The sequence below is a fragment of the Erythranthe guttata genome, chromosome 8, assembly GCF_056151865.1.
Source record: "Erythranthe guttata isolate IM_541 chromosome 8, IM_541, whole genome shotgun sequence".
Lineage (NCBI taxonomy): Eukaryota > Viridiplantae > Streptophyta > Magnoliopsida > Lamiales > Phrymaceae > Erythranthe > Erythranthe guttata.
Genome location: NC_142540.1, coordinates 4,641,579 through 4,660,369, shown reverse-complemented (window position 1 = coordinate 4,660,369; position 18,791 = coordinate 4,641,579). Strand labels below are relative to the sequence as shown.

The 18,791-nt window shown below is 37.9% G+C and overlaps 3 protein-coding genes across 5 annotated transcripts; all 3 read left to right on the top strand.

Moving 5' to 3' along the window:
* Positions 1–460: 460 nt before the first annotated feature.
* On the top strand, positions 461–6,202 carry LOC105954930 (putative receptor-like protein kinase At5g39000). Of its 2 annotated transcripts, XM_088821745.1 has the most exons (8): positions 461–589; positions 677–754; positions 2,079–4,484; positions 4,628–4,731; positions 4,804–5,017; positions 5,117–5,366; positions 5,459–5,576; positions 5,779–6,202. In XM_088821745.1, the coding sequence occupies exons 3-8, from the start codon at positions 2,876–2,878 to the stop codon at positions 6,085–6,087; spliced, it is 2,604 nt and encodes an 867-aa protein (XP_088677871.1). In that variant the 5' UTR covers positions 461–589; positions 677–754; positions 2,079–2,875; the 3' UTR covers positions 6,088–6,202. The 2 variants fall into 2 exon arrangements, with proteins under 2 accessions (XP_088677871.1, XP_012834069.2); XM_012978615.2 differs by lacking the exons at positions 461–589; positions 677–754 and having other exon boundaries at positions 1,865–4,484.
* A 491-nt stretch (positions 6,203–6,693) lies between these two features.
* On the top strand, positions 6,694–12,332 carry LOC148768346 (putative receptor-like protein kinase At5g39000). 2 transcript variants are annotated; one of them, XM_088821743.1, is made up of 7 exons: positions 6,694–7,233; positions 8,165–10,579; positions 10,696–10,844; positions 10,945–11,161; positions 11,241–11,469; positions 11,550–11,685; positions 11,778–12,332. In XM_088821743.1, exons 2-7 carry the CDS (start codon positions 8,944–8,946, stop codon positions 12,111–12,113), a joined length of 2,703 nt encoding a protein of 900 aa, XP_088677869.1. In that variant the 5' UTR covers positions 6,694–7,233; positions 8,165–8,943; the 3' UTR covers positions 12,114–12,332. The 2 variants fall into 2 exon arrangements, with proteins under 2 accessions (XP_088677869.1, XP_088677868.1); XM_088821742.1 differs by lacking the exon at positions 6,694–7,233 and having other exon boundaries at positions 7,994–10,579.
* Positions 12,333–12,872: 540 nt separating this feature from the next.
* Positions 12,873–17,652, top strand: LOC148768345 (putative receptor-like protein kinase At5g39000; the record flags this gene model as incomplete). Its single annotated transcript, XM_088821112.1, has 6 exons — positions 12,873–15,387; positions 15,493–15,611; positions 15,715–15,919; positions 16,012–16,246; positions 16,341–16,476; positions 16,984–17,652. Coding segments are annotated over 6 exons (3,564 nt in total), but the record flags the coding sequence as incomplete, so codon positions are not given.
* Between the last annotated feature and the right edge of the window lie 1,139 nt (positions 17,653–18,791).

Sequence of the window (18,791 nt, the reverse complement as noted above, 5' to 3'; positions counted from 1 at the left end):
AAAAATTAATCACTTGAATAATAATTTAATTAAAAAAATAGGAAATTTTTATAATCTTTGGGAAGCCCCCAAAAAAAATATTTGTTATAATCTCTTATGTAACTACTTTTAATGGAAAATTCCATTTCCCCCATTTACTTTGGATCGATATCACTTTACCTCTTGTACTCTCGACTGCATCGATTTGTCCCCTTGCAATTGAAAAATCGTCTTAACGTGGCCCTCGCGGTTAATCTTTAGACCTTTGACATTAACTCCGTTTGATCTCTAAGTCTGAAAATTACAAAAAAACTACCCATCTCAGTTTAAATAATTATTAAAAAAATTAATAATTATTATTATTTTTTTAATAATTATTTAAATTGGGAGATGTAGCGTTTTTGTTATTTCAAAGTTTAGTTCAAACGAGATGCAATCGAGAGCAGAAGGATACCGAGTAAAAAGAAGTGGAATTTGACATACTTTTAATTTCTCTTTTGGTAAACAAATCATGAGAAACACGAGCAATTTTCATTCTACGAAAGGCAGAAAGATGGCTGGCCGAGTCGGATGAAGGTCGACGACGACAAAGAGCCGTTAATTCAGCGAAGTAAATGTCCATTCTTATTTATTCGATTTCCCATAGATTTGATTGTTCATGTATTAGTGTATAATCGAGGTTTCCCCTGCATTGCAGTTTTGCATTTTGGGAGGCTTCACTTTTATCCACCGGAAACGGCTTCTCGTACTTAGCTTGCCAGCACTTCGTTTTCAAGTAAGTTCTCTATTCTATTTCTCTTCATTTTCTCTGCACACTTTTGTTTCTCTCTTTCTGTTATGCGTTAATCGGTTCGGGAAAGCATGTGCCTGGAAGGTGTTCGATCAAAAGCCTGTTAGGGGTTTCCACCTCATTTATACCTCCTTGAATAAACACGTCGTCAATTCTTGGAGTATAGTTGTGTAGTTCTAAGATTAAACAATGTCAAATTACATGTATGGCTATAATTTTATTTCTGCTTGGATATGATCTTGCTTGAATTGTACGAGATGAAAGTCTCGGTTTTCATAGCGATATTAAATTATACTAACTTTTTGCATATATTCAATACTTTATGCTTGAGTTTATATTAATTGAAGCCGAAAAACATGTGCTTTGTAAAAAGCCTTTTAGTGGTTTCTACGCTGATACTATATCTAATTTTATTTTTAATTGACATAATTAATCTGCCTTGAGTTCTTTATTGTCAGCGGGTGAAATTCATCGATTATAGGTTTCACCGTACATGTGTACTGTTAACTACTCATTTTAATAATTTACTATTCGGTTTATTTGTCGTGGTTCGACATGGAGAAGACTATTGTTAGCTTAGAGAAACACTCGAGGAATTCGTTGGGTAGTTTGACAACTGAGAAATTTCTAATACATATCACACTATTATACGGCATAAAAACAAAAATGATCATGAAGAATGTAACTGATCCTGATGAGAAAGTTGATTTTGTTTCCTATAGAGGTCGATAACAAAAAGATTGCCAGGAATAAGACTTTTCCAGTTAAGAATATCAGATTAATCATTAAGATCAAACGAAGAACTAACTTGAATGCGAAGCTACATAATATAGCTTCAACTTGAAGAATGTATAATTTCATTGACTTTAGTTCTTCTAAACAAATTATTTAATCATTGATATTATAGCAATAATTATTCTGTGAAGTAGTTTGAAATATTTTAGATCAAATAATTCTTTATTCCAAAATTATCTTGTAATATTTTATTTTAGTCAATTAAGTTATATTATATATTGTTACTGGTGTGTTAAAAGAAATAATAGGACAAGAAAGAAGAAGAAACAAATAATATTCGATGAATCAACTACTTCATCTAAACTAAATAGTAATGCAAGGCTAGTCAACTATATTTGATTCTCTGCACTGGGGAAATCCTCACATCTTTCTTTTACCCCTTTGGTTTACAACACTTACCAATATCCAGCCATGAATTTCTGCCCAGTCTCATTTGATTCGGTATTAATTATCTGCTTCTTGATCATGTTCGCATCTTCTTGTAGTAACGATCCAATAATTACTCACTTCACAGGCGATGTTTCTATTAATTGCGGCTCATTCGGGTCCTCTCAAGCACCGAATGGAAGGGAATGGATCGGAGATGTAACGCCAAAATATTCTTCTCTACTGCAAATAAAAGGTTTATCATCAACAACCGCAGCTGATCATAAGTTGACTGTCTCTGTTGATCCAGTTCCACATAAGACCGCACGACTCTCTCGTACACAATTCTCCTATGCATTTCGACTCAGCCCAGGTCAGAAAATTCTTCGTCTTCACTTTAGTCCCGCTCCGTACAAAGTCTTTAAAGGGTCGAAGGACTTATTCACCGTTGAAGCTGGTGCATTTACCTTGCTCGGTAACTTTAGCCCTTCAATTACTGCTCATGCTCTTGGTGTGAGTTATTTCACCAAAGAATTTTGTTTAAATATAGAAGAAAATCAACTCTTCAGCGTAGTTTTTTCTCCAGAAAGTACTCAATCACTAGATACATATGCTTTTATAAATGGCATTGAGATCATCTCAGTGCCAGCCAGACTTTCATACTTTCATGGTGGAGATATTGGGCTTCAAGTAGTTGGACAAAAGTCTCTGGTTTATGTCGATGGAAACAATGCACTTGAAGTAGTACACCGTACGGAAATTAAACAAAATTATGTCCCGTTTGATGGAGATTGGGATAATATATTATTTCCAAAGTGGGCAACGCAAAAAGAAAACGAGAAAGAAAATAATTCCTGGAAAATATCGGTGGATGTGGGATTCAGGTACTTGATCAGGCTTCATTTTTCACAGCTGGGACTCAAGATTGCAGGGCCTGGTGATGTGATGTTTAAAGTCTTCATCAATGAAATGATTGCTCATACTAATATTGACATTATAGAAGGAAGTGGTGAAAATAGTATTCCTCGGTATAGGGATTACATATTGATGATAAGAGGGCACAAAACAGAGGTTAAAAGTAATCTCTTGATTTCCATAGAGTCATATAATGATATTACAGATGGGCAAGAACTGCTTTCAGCATTCGAAATATTAAAATTGAGCAATCCTGACAATAGTCTTGCCAGCCCAAATGCTTTGCCTCTGGCTCGGGATTCAGCGTCCCATACTGTACAAACTTTGCTCTTGGTTCTTGGCCATAGAAACGCAATTGCAACTATTGCGGTAGCTGTAGTTTGTATGGTAAATATAGTTGCTCACAAGTTTCGTGAAATTTGGGAAGCTAGCAATACTAAGGAGGAAAACAAGCCATCTGCAAGGGCTGAACGACTCTGTCGGCGCTTTTCTTTAACCGAGGTCCAACTAGCCACAAGAAATTTCAGTGATGGACTTTTAATTGGAAAGGGAGGATTTGGTAAAGTGTACAAAGGCCTCATTGATAATGGGCAAGTATTTGTTGCTGTGAAGAGGTTGAAACCAAATTCTCATCAAGGGGCACACGAGTTTTTGACCGAGATTGAAACACTTTCAGAGCTCCGACATGTGAATCTAGTCCCTCTAATTGGTTATTGCAATGATCATGGAGAAATGATTCTTGTTTACGATTATATGGCTGGAGGAACGCTTTCTGATCAACTCTATAAACTTTCAAGGGAAAGTAGTAACTCTTCGGCTCTCACGTGGAAGCAGCGCTTGAACATTTGCATTGGAGCTGGTCGTGGACTAGACTATCTTCACACGGGCAATGGAGTCATACATCGAGATGTAAAAACTACAAACATCCTGCTAGATGAGAATCTTGTAGCTAAGGTTTCTGACTTTGGGTTGGCCAAAACTGAAGACAGGAGCAATTTCCATAGCCATATTAGCACAAAAGTAAAAGGCACATATTGGTACATGGACCCACATTATCACAAGACATCCAAATTGACGAGGAAAAGCGACTCGTATTCTTTTGGAGTGGTGTTGTTGGAAGTATTATGTGGGAGACCAGTATTGGATTCAAGGGCACAAGGGGAAGAGCGGATTCTACCAATTTGGGCTCGATCTAAAATTAGTAAGGGGGAAGTTGATCAGATTGTGGCTTCAAGTCTCAGAGAGGAAATTTCAGTAGATAGTTTGAAGACATTTGTTGGGGTCGCTGAAAGATGCTTGCGCGATGAACCCAAGAATCGGCCAACAATGTCCCAAATTGTGCAGCAACTTGAGCTAGCATTGGAGCAACATGAAAATAAACAACCTCTGGTGTTAAATGAAATAGCAAGTGCTTCTTGTAGTGCTGAAATCAACCAGTTAGGGCAGCCAGCAATAACCTGCACCGATGTTCCGGAAATCACACCTCCTTTAGAAGAACAAAGGAACAGAAAAGTCGTTGGGCTTCCATCTGGAAAAAAACATGGAAGAAAAGCCACAGTAAGTAAGTCATTACGACTTGGGCCGTTGGACTCATTATGGAACAAATTTAAACCATCCAAGATTGAATCCTTATTATCAGGTATGGCCACTGTAAAGCCAAAATATTTCCTAGTTCATTGTTACTCTAGTTTATGTTGTTACTTTTCGATTAATGTTATTTCCTGATATGTATAATGTTTTTTCTGAGAACAACATAAATTTGGGATGAATACTGTGCAACAGACATAAAAGTGACCGAGTTTGGTTGGGATTCAATTGTCGCTGCCACAAATCACTTCTCCTATTCAAATATAGTTGGACAAGGTGGATCGGGTACTGTTTATAAGGTCACTCTCTAAACACGAGAGATGGTAAAATGAACCTTTCCCATCTTTCACCTAATTAATCTACTTGTATAGGCTGTATTCCCATCTACAGGACAATTAGTTGCAGTTAAAAGGTTTTCACCATCTTCGGGACAAGGCCTCGTGGAATTCAGGAACGAGATTCTCTTGCTTCCCAAACTTGAGCACCGAAACATCATCAAAATGCTTGGCTATTGCATTAATAGAAAAGAAAAGTTGCTTGTATACGAGTTCATGGCAAACACAAGTCTAGATTCTATATTGTATGGTTAGTGCTTCAGAAACTTCCATTTCTCCTAATTTATAATACTGACTACTGTTGCTCCTAAAACAAATTATGATATACTGACTACTGTTGTTTTTTCAGGTGTATATAAGGATGCGTTGAAGTTTTGTCGGCTTCAATGGTCAGTACGTTTTAAAATCATAACGGGGATTGCTCAAGGACTTGTTTATCTTCATCAAGACTCAGGACTGAGAGTCATCCACAGAGATCTTAAATTAAGCAATATTTTGCTCGACTTTGATATGAATCCTAAAATTTCCGGCTTTGCCATACCTACAACTTTGGCAGAACATCGATCTGAATTCGAAATTTCAGGAATTAGTGGGGCCACGTAAGTGTCACATAATCCATTCTTTGTTCAGTATCTCCCTCCGGTTTGTCTGTTTACTAATTGGGAATGATTTTGTTTTATTTTGTGTGCAGTGGCTACATGTCTCCAGATTATGGATTTTCAGTTAAATCGGATGTTTACGGATTCGGCATCATAGTACTGGAGACGGTGAGTGGCAAGAGAATAACGGGAACCACCTTCTTCGACTATGTAAGTGTGAACGTACTCCGTAATTTAGTAATAGAAGGTAGAATTTACTATGTACGAGTTCGGATTAATCGCACATTCTATATCAATATAGTGTTGCGCTTATGCATCACTCAAAACGAAGGTAAAAGACTTTTTTTTTTAAAGGTAAACTTTATACACACACACATGATTCGTTTTATGATTGGTCGGGACTTTTATTCAGGCATGGAAGTTGTGGTACGAAGGGGAAGCATTAGAGCTAGTAGACAAATCCGTTTGGGGGGTATTTTCGGCAGATGAAGCGTTGAGATGCATTCAAGTTGGTCTCTTATGCACGCATCAAGATCCAGATCACAGACCTATTATGGCATCAGTGCTCAAAATTTTGCAAGGAGAGGAGCTAGAAATGGAGGTGCAAGTGCCTCAAATTGATGATCTAGCAAGCGGCAGTTTACGTACCGAAGACGGACTTGAGAACAACGCAACATTTGATAGTAATGCAGATCACTTGTTAGTACAAAATATGTTGTGACCATGTAGGAAGGTTCATCATGGTAAATATTTCATTTAGTTCACACAAGCATGTTTAATTTGTGCCATATTTTGGTATGTATTTCACTTAAGAAAATATACAAGAATTATATATATATATATATATATATATATATATATATATATATTAAATTTTTTTTTTTTTTTTTGTGATCATACATAATTAGTTTCAAGTACTAGCAAGTCCTTTTACTCGTAAACAATTACGGTGCAGCACATTTACAGTAATAATATGGTCGATCGAACAAGGAATGCAACACTTGCACCTGTGCAAATATACTTCCAAGATGATAAATTATTGGATTATAGGGGTGGAAACGAATTCGATTTTAAGAAATTTATTAATATATATAAATTAGTTACGCGATTAATATTTTTTTTTTTTTGAGAAATCAAATTATTTTAGATAGAATTAGCTGAGATAAAAATACTGACTTAAATAACAAATATTTTTGAATTAATGACCTTAGTTTTGTTGGTAGCCCCAAATGAACTGGAAATCCTAATTTTAGACCAAAAAAGTATTTTCCGTTACTCATAAACGGTCAACTAACAAAATGGACCGAAAGTGTCACAGAATGATGATGAATACTAAATAGAGAGTGAAATTTGTGCATCCTGGAACGAAAGTGGAATCGAGTAAATTTGAAAGACAAAATATAATTTTCCCATCCAATTTTGTTCCAAACATTCTTTTTCGAAATAATCGAAAATCAAAATTCTGGAAAATGGAATAAGAAAACTTGTTCCAAAATCGACATTTTTTTTTTAATCATAATAATTGTCGAAAATCTGAAATTCCATTATATTACTAGTTACTTGCACAAAAAAAGGCGAAATATGATATTACTATTTACTAATGGTATTTGATATTATAAATGTCATTTAAAAAAAAAATGATTGGAACTTTCGAAATAACTTTTCTGAATTGAAATTCCATTATTAATTTTCTGAATTAAAATTTTCCATTGGTCGAATCTAATGGATCTTCTGTTTCAAAATTGGAATTCGTCGAAGCTGACATATCTTCTCCGAGCAACATATCTTAAGCACGGAAGCCATTTTTGCTGGCCGAGCAACCTGGATTCATCTTAGTGCTTCATCCTCCAATGGATTCCTCTACCAGGTATTTATCCTTTCTCTTCGTTCCATGCCTGAACATTTGTCGTATTGAATTTCTGTTAACATATGCATGTGGACCAGAGTTTATTCTGATATGGTTTATTATATGGGTAGCTATTTTACAGTGAGAGAGAGAGAGAGAGAGAGAGAGAGAGAGAGAGAGAGAGAGAGAGAGAGAGAGAGAGAGAGAGAGAGAGAGAGAGAGAGAGAAATCTGCCTTTTTGAAGCATTTTTAGTTTGAAAAGTGATTTATTCTGCACACCTCTCTCTCTCTCTCTCTCTCTCTCTCGTGTTAATAGATTCAAAGATGAATGTGCCTAGAAGGTGTTTGATCAAATGCCTTTCAGTTGTAAAGACGGCAGCACTCGTGTTCTGTTGTTTTACTTTTATTTGGGTGTTTTTGCTTGAGATTTACGAGTCTGTGGGATAATAGCAAATCTCCAAATAATTTTTTTGCAAATTGCAAATTGATAGATTGCATTATTTGTATGAAAAATGAATAAGATATATAATTTATAAATAATATAATATGATCAATTCACTATATTATTTACTAGTACAGATAGGTGATTGGTCCCATATACTTGTTAGAGTCTCATTTCTTGGAAATTCATCACTGAACTAGGGACATACACGAAAGTGAAACAAATTATATAAATATATATACATATAAGAAAGACTTGACTGATTCAAAAACTTGACCATGCACTAAATGTGAAAACAAGAATAGTCAACTATAGTTATTTCTAAGTTGTAGTAAACATGGACCATGAAAGCATTCATTCTTTCCCAACTTCTCTGCTTTACAACATCAACCAATTACACAGCCATGAATTTCTATAATCATGCAGTCTCAATTGCTATGATATTTATCTGCTTCTTGATCACATTCACATCTTCTTCTAGCAATGATCCAATAATTACTCACTTCACAGACGATGTTTCGATCAACTGCGGCTCATTTGGTTCCTCTCAAGCAAGCAATAATGGAAGGGAATGGATCGGAGACGTAAATTCAAAACATTCTTCTCTACTACAAATAAAAGGATTATCAACCACTTCAACAGTCGTCCATAAGTTGAGTATCTCTGCTGATCCAGTTCCTCACAAAACCGCACGTGTTTCTCGAACCCGATTCTCCTATGCATTTCAACTGAGCCCAGGTCAGAAAATTCTCCGTCTTCACTTTAATCCGGCTCCGTACAAAGGCTTTAAAGGGTCCAAGGACTTATTCACCGTTGAAGCTGGTGAATTTACCTTGCTCGGTAGCTTTAGCCCTTCACTTACTGCTCGTGCTCTTGGTGTGAACTTTTTCGCCAAAGAATTCTGTTTCAACATAGAAGAGCATCAACTGTTCAACGTGGTTTTTTCTCCCAAAAGTAGTCATCAATCAGTAGATGCATATGCTTTTATAAATGGCATTGAGATCATCTCGGTGCCTGCCAGACTTTCGTACTTCCATGGTGGAGATTACAACACTGCACTTGAAGTAGTACACCGGTCGGAGATCAAACCAAATCCGGCCCCGTTTGATGGAGATTCGGACAATATATTTCCAAAGTGGGCAACCCGAAAAGAAAATGAGAGAGAAGACAACACCTGGAAAATATCGGTGGATGTGGGATTCAAGTACTTGATCAGGCTTCATTTCTCAGAGTTGGGATTCAAGATTGCAGGGAGAGGTGATGTGTCGTTTAAAGTGTTTGTCAATGAAATGATTGCTCAGACTACTATCGACATTGTAAAAGGAAGTGATGAAAACAGCATCCCCCTCTATAGGGACTACACGGTGATGATGAGAGGCCACAAAAACGAAGGTAAACGTAATCTCCTGATTTCTCTGCAGTCGTGTGATGAACTTATAGATGTTCGTGGACTACTGTCACATTTCGAGATATTTAAATTGAGCAATCCTGACAACAATCTTGCTAGCCCGAATGCTTTGCCTTCGGCTTTTGACTCGTCATCACAGACTCTACAAACTTCTTTCTTGAACATTAACATTGGCAGTAAAAATATGATCGCAACTATTGCAATAGCTGTATTTTGTCTGGTAAATATCATTGCTCACAAGTTTTGTGAAATTTGGGAAGCTAGAAATATTGTGGAGGAAAACAAGCCATCTGCAAGGTCTGAACGACTCTGTCGGCGCTTTTCTTTAACCGAGGTCCAATTAGCCACAAGAAATTTCAGTGATGGACTTGTAATCGGAAGGGGTGGATTTGGTAAAGTGTACAAAGGCCTCATTGATAATGGGCAAGTATTTGTTGCTGTGAAGAGGCTGAAACCAAATTCTCATCAAGGGCCGCACGAGTTTCTGACCGAGATTGAAACACTTTCAAAGCTCCGACATGTTAATCTAGTTTCTCTAATTGGTTACTGCAATGATCATGGAGAGATGATTCTTGTTTACGACTATATGGCTGGAGGAACACTTTCTGATCAGCTCTACAAACTCGAAAGGGGTGGCTATAGTTGTTCTCCGCTCACATGGAAGCAGCGTCTTGATATATGCATAGGAGCTTGTCGTGGAATGGACTATCTTCACACGGGCAATGGAGTCATACATCGTGATGTAAAACCTTCAAACATCCTGCTAGATGAGAATCTTGTAGCTAAGGTTGCTGATTTTGGCTTGGCCAAAACTGAAGACAAGAACAATTTACATAGTCACGTTAGCACAAAAGTAAAAGGCACATATTGGTACATGGACCCACATTATCATAAGACCTCTGAACTGACGAGGAAAAGCGACTCGTATTCCTTTGGGGTGGTGTTGTTGGAAGTATTGTGTGGGAGACCGGTATTGGATTCAAGGGCAGAAGGGGAAGAGCGGATTCTGCCCTTTTGGGCTCGATCTAAAATTAGTGAGGGGAAAGTTGATCAGATTGTGGCTTCAAGTCTCAGAGAGGAAATTTCAGTACATAGTTTGAAGACATTTGTGGGGATTGCTGAAAGATGCTTGCACGATGAACCGAAGAATCGGCCAACAATGTCCCAAATTGTGCTGCAACTTGAGTTAGCATTGGAGCAACATGAGAGTAGACAACCTTTAGTACTAAATGAAATAGCTAGTGAACAACAAGAGAGCAAAGAAGTATTGGAGTTAAATGGGGTAGCAAATTCTTCTGACGAAATCGGCCTATCACGGCAGCCAACAACGGTCTCCGGTAGTCTTGCAGAAATCACACCTACTCCAAAAGAACAAAGAAACAGCAAAGTAGTTAGCCTTCAATCGGGAAAAAAATATGGGAGAAAAGCCACAATAAATAAGCCATCACGACTTTGGCCGTGGGATGCGCTTTGGAGCAAAGTTAAATCATCCAAGAAAATTGAGTTATTGCTATCAGGTATGAGCACATTAAACTCCACAAATGTTTTATATCCCTGTTTTATTTTTACAACTGTTGGTGGTACTTTACGAATAACGTTGTGTTTTTGAAATATTTTATTTGTTGTCCGTTAGCCAAATCTGTTAACAAGGAAACTGCAGAAACTTTTATGCCTGCAGCAGCAGACATAAAAGTGTTCGATTGGGATACAATCCTCGCTGGCACACAGCAATTCTCCTCTTCAAATATAGTTGGACGAGGTGGATGGAGCACTGTTTATAAGGTCACATTGTAAAATAATATGTTCTACTCTTTTCCTCTACCATATAGGATAAGATGGTAACTGAAAAGTTTCCCCTAATAAACTATTATTATTTATGTAGGCTATGTTGCCACCTTCAGGACAATTAGTTGCAGTTAAAAGGTTTTTAACATCTTCTAGACCAAGTAACCTCGACATATTCAAAAACAAGATTCTCTTGCTTCCCAAACTTCAGCATCCGAACATCATCAAACTGCTTGGCTATTGCATTCATAAAGAAGAAAAGTTGCTCGTATATGAGTTCATGACAAACACAAGTCTAAGTTCTTTCATATTTGGTTGGTGCTTCAACAGCTCGATTTCTTGATTTACAAATACCTACTAGTACTACTACTGACTAACGACTAACTGTTTTAGGCATACATCGCCTTCAATGGTCCTTACGCTTCAAAATTATAACGGGGATTGCTCAAGGAGTCTCTTATCTTCATCAAGATTCAGGACTGAGAGTCATCCACAGAGATCTTAATTTAAGCAATATTTTGCTCGACTTTGATATGAATCCTAAAATTTGCACCTTTGCCTTAGCTAGGACATTGACAGAACATCAATCTGAACTGAAAACCTCAAATGTAGTTGGGACCATGTAAGTATCAGGATTCTTACATGTTCACTATCTCCCTCCGTTTTTCTTATCGGAAATAATTGTGTTGTATGTCTGTGCAGTGGCTATATATCTCCAGAGTGCCTTACACACGCAACGTATTCAGTGCATTCAGATATGTACAGTTTTGGAATCGTAGTCCTGGAGATGGTCAGTGGCAGGAGAAGATACCAACCAACTTATTGCCTTGTTGACTATGTAAGTATGGACTAATATATATGGATTGTTGCATGTATGTGTGTGTGTGTGTGTGTGTGTATGATCGGAATTTTACGATTGGGAGTTTTCAGGCGTGGAAGCTGTGGAATAAAGGAAGGCCATTAGAGATGGTAGACGAATCACTTTTTGGGGTATTTTCGGCAGACGAAGCTCTGAGATGCATTCAAGTTGGTCTTTTATGCACCCAAAACGAACCAAAGTACAGACCGACTATGCCTTGTGTGCTCAAAATGTTGCAAGGGCAGGACCTAGAAATTGAGCTCCGTGTCGAGCAAAGGCCACAAATAGATGATGATGATGATGATGATGATGATGATGATGATGATCTATCGAGCGGCAGTTTCAATGCCGATGATGGACTTGTGACTAATGCAACATTTGAACTTGATGACACGCTCGAGAGATAGTAAAATATTGATCGGAGATGATAAGTTACTTGTGATGGGATTTCATACCCTGCAAGAGTGAAATACACAGGGCTCTCTGATCGAATTGAGGAAAATAGTAGGCAAAATAGTGAAATTATTTTGTAGAACAGTTTTTTTGTTTGATTAATAGATAGAATGACAAGTATTCGTCAGGGCCTTTTTGTAATGTAGCCAAAGTTGAGGGGGGATTTTGTAATTTACCCTATTTGTTTTTGACAAATGTGAAAAAAAAAAAATATATTACTGGGCGCCCCCGGAACGGGCGTTCGTACATGCCTTGGGCGCCCATCTTGGGCGTTCGACCATTTTTTTGCGAAAAAAAAAAGCCCTGCAAATCGATTTGTAGGGCTTTTTAACATGAAATTGGTTCCGTAATCGACCTACCCAATGCATATTACACATAAAAGAGTCGAAATTACATCAAAAAATCGAAGCCCAACCCTTCTTCAAGCTTGATTTCGAATTTTCGAATTTTTTTTCTTTTTTTTTTGCTATTTGCAGTTTTGGGGGGTTTTTTGATATTTTTAAAAGTTTTGGGGGGTTTTGTTAGAAACCGCGAATAGCAATTTTGTGACCGCAAATAGCATTTTCTAATACAACCATATATTTTGTTCACACCCATACTGGTACAGTGGTACTAGGCAACTGGTTTGTTCACACCTGACTTGGCAAAGTCAACACAGAGTCAATGCGGTCAACTAATGCAACTTCCCAGCAAGTGTTTGATCAATCTTTTTATTACCTACCATTCCCACCATATTCCATAAACAAAAACTTACATCAACCACTGCTAGCAACAACAACCAAGCTACCACCACAAGCCAATTTTCGATTAACTGCGGCTCGTTCGGCACTTCTGCAGCTCTCAATGGCAAGAAATGGACTGGAGATTCACAGCCAAAATCTCCTCCTTTGCTACAAATAAAGGGCAAATCAACCACCTCATCTCTCATCCACAAATTAATCTCTACAGATCCAATTCCGTACAAAACTTCAAGAATCTCTCATTCCCAATTCTCCTATGTATTCCAAGTCAACCCGGGTCAGAAAATTCTCCGCCTTCATTTTAACCCGTCTCCGTATAAAGGTTTCAAACGGCATACGGACTTATTCACCGTCGAGGCAGGACGTTTTGTCCTGCTAAATAACTTCAGTGCTTCATTAGCAGCTGCTGCTCTTGGTGTGAACTCTTTCTCCAAGGAATTCTGTTTAAGCATAGAACAAAATCAAGGACTGAACGTAACTTTCTCTCCTACTGAGAGTACACAGTCACAAGATAGTACAACTTACGCTTTCATTAATGGGATTGAAGTTATCTCAGTCCCTATGCATCTTTCTTACTTCAATGAAGGTGGAGAAAAATTCGGAGCCGCCCAAGTGGTCGGCCGAAAGTCGGTGGTCTGTATTGACAACGGCACTGCACTTGAGTTGATTCACCGGTTGAATATCAAACGGGAGTTTGCTTCGTCGAACGATGATTTTGATGATATGTTTGGGATGTGGGGTCCTCCTCCGAAACCGAAAGCAACTGAGATCGATAATCTTGCGTGGAAAAAGCCGGTGGATGTTGGATTTAGGTACTTGGTTAGAATACATTTCGGAGACTTGGGACTCAAGACAGTTGAGAACTTTGAAATTTTTATTAATGAAATGAATGTTGATACGAAAATGGATGTAGTGAAAGAAAGGGATGAACGTAGCTTCTTCGTATGGTATAGGGACTACATGGTGGTGATGAGAGGTCAAAAGAAAGAGGGAAAACGGGATCTCTCGATTTCCATCCAATCGTACCATGGATTTATGATCGACGAAAATAAAATCGTTAAAGGATTTGAAATATTCAAGCTGAGCAACCCGGATAACAGCCTCGCCAGCCCAAATGCCGCCTTGCTTCCGCCAAAAGAATCGCCACCCTGGATCATGCAAAACATACTCTCAGTTCTTGGTCACAGAGACGCCATTGTTACGGTTGTAATAGTTATACTTTCTGTCGTAAATATCATTGTTTATAAAATGCAAGATATTTGGGAAACTAGTAGCACTACAGAGGAGGAAAACAAACCGTCGGCCAGGGCTGAGCGGCTCTGCCGCCGCTTTTCACTGGCGGAGATCCGATCAGCCACCGAAAACTTCAGCCGTGCACTAGTCATTGGAAGAGGTGGATTCGGCAAAGTGTACAGAGGGCTTATCGACAACGGGAGAGAATATGTTGCTATAAAGCGGCTCAAATCGAACTCGAAGCAAGGGAAGCACGAGTTTCTGACGGAGATCGAAACACTATCCGAGCTCCGTCACATTAATCTCGTCTCTCTAATTGGCTACTGCAGCGAGCGAAGAGAAATGATTCTCGTTTACGAGTACATGGCAAGTGGTACATTATCCGACCACCTCTACAAACTCGAAAGAGAGGGCTTTAGCTGTTCTTCTCTGACATGGAAGCAGCGTCTTAATATCTGCATTGGAGCTGGTCGAGGACTAGACTATCTTCACACGGGCCATGGAGTCATACACCGTGATGTCAAGTCTTCGAACATTCTCCTGGACGAAAATTTTGTGGCCAAGGTTTCGGATTTTGGTTTGGCGAAACATGAAAGTCGAAGCAAATTACAGAGCCATATTAGCACAAAGGTTAAGGGCACGTTTGGGTACTTCGATCCATATTATTATAGCACCCATAAATTGACGAGGAAAAGTGACACGTATGCGTACGGTGTGGTGTTGTTGGAAGTACTGTGTGGAAGACCAGCTTTGGATCCAATGGTTGGAGAGGATAAGTATCTTTTGACAAAATGGGCTCGAAATGGAATTAGTAAAGGAGAGGTTGATCAGATAGTTGATTCGAGTTTAGTCGAGGAAATCTCACCACATAGCTTGAAGGTATTTGTTGAAATTGTTGAAATGTGCTTACATGACGAACCGAAAAAACGGCCAAGAATGTCTCAGGTAGTTGTACGACTTGAGTTTGCACTTGAGCAGCAGGATAACATAATAATATCATCGGTACCGAATCAGATAACTATTGTTGCTGATGAAGTCGGTCCATCGAATAAAGAAAATGCTTCGTCGGTTAGCACTGAGCAACCAATAGTAGTAGCCTCTGAACACGTGCAGACTCTTATATCTCTACCTAAAGAAAAAACAAACCGGAAATTGAGAAAATCGAAAATATATAAGCCGTTACGGTTTTGGACATGGGATGCATTTTGGAACAAGGTCAAGCCAGCTAAGAAAAAAGAACCCAGCTTACTATCAGGTATATATATATTATTCACACGGCCACAATAATACATACCAACTTTTTTACATAACTTTAACTACGTAACGCAAACATATGACATTTATACAATTATCTTTGCAGGAATTTTGGAAGCAGATATAAACTTGCCGAAGTTCGACCTGGCCACGATCACAGCTGCCACTAACCAGTTCTCCACTTCACATAGGGTTGGACATGGTGGATTTGGTTATGTTTATAAGGTGACTTTATCTTCTGTACTACAATTTTGTTTCTTTTTTCTTTTATTTTACCAATTTGGTCAAAAGCAAGTTTATCAGCTAATTCTACTACTACTTTGTATAGGCTGTATTACCTACAGGAAACACAGTAGCAGTTAAAAGATTTTCATATTCAAGGACAGCCGTCCATCAGTTCGATAGCGAGCTTCTATTGGTTTCCACTCTCCACCATAACAACATCATTAAACTAATCGGGTACTGCATTCACGAAGGAGGGATTCTTTTATACGAGTTTATGGAAAACGGAAGTCTAGACAAGTTTATATTCGGTTCGTGCCTTCGAAATAAATTCGTCACTTTAAAAAAAAAAAGTTCAATTGTATGTCTTTTTTGAATTTGATGAACTAAAATTTGAACACAGATAAACTACGGAGTCATCAGCTTACATGGTCACTGCGCTTCAAAATCATCACTGGTGTTGCTAAAGGAGTTGTTTATCTTCATCGAGATTCGGGGTTGAGAATTATACACAGAGATCTCAAATCCACCAATATTTTACTGGACACCGAAATGAACCCAAAGATTTCAGGCTTTGGGTTTGACAGAAAATTTGAAGATGATCAATCTGAAGTGGAAACAAAAATTGCCGGCACCTTGTAAGTATTGTCAGGATACATACCCTATCATTCTTATTATCGTCTTCCGAGTTATAAATAATGATGTTTTTCCCTGTAATTTGTGTTTGCACAGAGGTTATTTGGCTCCAGAATATATGATGGAAGGGAGACTTTCAGATAAGGTAGATGTGTTTAGCTTTGGACATATTGTGCTCGAGACTTTGAGCGGGATGAGAAATGTGGGACACGGCCTACACCTCATTGAACAAGTAAGTTTCGGGAGCCTTTTTACGAATATTACTTACAAATTCAAATCTAAGCTCAAAGTAGTAAACGGTGATAATTTTCAGCCAAATTAAACCTCTGGAGCAGTCTTTCAGCTACTATAACATCAAGTGAACTATGCTCAGCAAACTTAATACCTCGTTTATATCATTTGCAAAAGCTGTACCTGATTATATCACTAGGCTACCCTCATTCAGGGCTGCTGAGTTCTAACGTAGTTTGTTACTAAAAGAGGAGAAATAACAATGACAAAATAGTTATTGCAAATGCCACCTGTCTTTTCAAACCATATCACAATATATTGTGCTCCACATGTATATATGAAAAAAATATTGAAGTAAATGAACATTTTAATAAAATATTTGATGATCTTATGAAAGAAGTAAGAATAATACGTCAATCTAAATATGGAGTGGTGTTTGAGTGTCGTTTTCTAGTATATGAGTTATTTGATAATACCATGCATACATTACGACACGGTGAATGTTCAGGCATGGAAGCTGTGGAAAGAAGGGAAAGCATTAGACCTGGTAGACGAATCCATTAGAGGGGGAGTTTCGGAGGATGAAGCACTGAGATGTATACAGGTTGGTCTTCTATGCACCGAATACGATCCGAATCATCGGCCAACAATGGCTTCCGTGCTTAAGATGCTGCTCGGAGAAGATTTATCCCTACAAGAGAAAATAACCGAAAGATCAGCTTCTCATATCGAAAATGAAGATCCGGTTAACTCGACGAATTCAAACCCAATGTTATCATTTTTGTTTCCAGAACTTGTCAAGAATGAAGATAACAATGACAGTACTGCAACTTTTGAATACGACTCCGAATTGGAAAGGTAAGCTCTGTATATGCTGCATTGTTCGTTCTACTCGGGCTGGAGTATTTTGCTACACTTCTTCTTTTTTTCGGTTTCGCTTTTGTCTCAGTTTGGATGTGGCATTTAATCAAGCACATTGACTGCATATTCCATAGAAATAGAATCACACAACAGCAGCAGAAGCAACAAAATGTGCGATCACTGTAATGTAAGAATCGAAAATTAAATTAGATTGGGGGGGAACCTAATACAAAATCAGTTGGTGGAGTTATGCTGTATAATTTGTTTTGAATGCTCGGTTCCTAATCCCAGGTATTTTGACATGGATTTGTATGCATTCTATGAGTCGGGGTCCAATTTATCGATCTTCTAGAATAAGAAGTTGAGAAGTTATTCAAAGTTGTAATATCTTATGTTTTGGAGGGATGTTTAAGTACTTCTATATAAACCTTCTTTCAATGAATAAAAATACTGAAATGTTAAATGTCGTTTTAATTTTACTAATGTCGTTTGACTTTGAACCTGATTTTGGCATATTTCTGTTTTGATTTTGGCAAAATTCGAAACACGAAAACTGTAGTCCTTTGGGTTAGCTTTCTAATCTAACTTAAATCCGCTCGATTGGATCCCGTGTGACAAAGTTATGCATGAATGAGTCACATTTTGAATTTTAGATACCTCAATACATCAAAGTTGTGGGTAGTATTCATTGATTCATGTATATCTTTCTCGTCCGATATCCAATTTTGGTGATTCAAGTTGGATTAGAAAACTAACTCAGAATACTACAAATTCTATTTTTCGGGTTTTGCAAAATTTGAAATAAAAAATGATCAAAATCACGTTTGAAGTCGCAACGGTAATATTAAAGCTCGAACGACATTTATCACATCCCATAAAAATAATACCGAGTGTTGAAGTTTAAAAAATATTTTGCAAGAACTTTGGCATTGAGAGTGAGTGAATAACTTGTGTTGGAACCACGACTGTAATTTGACGATTGATCACGAAACTTGTGGATTGAGGCTTGTACTCCATTTGTTCTCTAATTTTATATGTAACAAGTTGCTGCAATAAAAACCACGATAATGTGGAGATAGGCAAGGTGAGGCGCGGACTAGGTCGCTCTCTTAAGACGAATTTCACGACCCCTTCTCTAATGAGGTGTAAAAAGGTTCCGATCGTGTCGTCTATGGGATACAACAGCCCAGCCTATCTCTCCGCTGTAACTTCACCGAAATTGCACGTTCGAGTGATGTAGAAGCTTACACCCGACACACAACAAGAGCTCAAAATATATGTATATAGTATAGGTGAAAAGTGTTTCTTTTTCTCTTCACTCTTCCCCATGTAAAGCCACAATATCCCATATATATAATATATAATATAACCCCCATAAAACCTCAATTTAATATAGAAATTATGGTATTTTATGTAGGAAAATAATGACTTTGAAGGTTTCAAAATAGTGGTCTA

Bases quoted from the DNA above. Each gene is read 5' to 3' on its own strand.
- LOC105954930 (XM_012978615.2), top strand. From the start codon at position 1,976: ATGAATTTCTGCCCAGTCTCATTTGATTCGGTATTAATTATCTGCTTC. The intron at 5,018-5,116 runs GTTAGTGCTTCA...TTGTTTTTTCAG, and splicing joins TCTAGATTCTATATTGTATG to GTGTATATAAGGATGCGTTG. The intron at 5,577-5,778 runs GTAAGTGTGAAC...ACTTTTATTCAG, and splicing joins GAACCACCTTCTTCGACTAT to GCATGGAAGTTGTGGTACGA.
- LOC148768346 (XM_088821742.1), top strand. From the start codon at position 7,999: ATGAAAGCATTCATTCTTTCCCAACTTCTCTGCTTTACAACATCAACC. The intron at 10,845-10,944 runs GTCACATTGTAA...TTATTTATGTAG, and splicing joins GATGGAGCACTGTTTATAAG to GCTATGTTGCCACCTTCAGG. The intron at 11,686-11,777 runs GTAAGTATGGAC...GGGAGTTTTCAG, and splicing joins CTTATTGCCTTGTTGACTAT to GCGTGGAAGCTGTGGAATAA.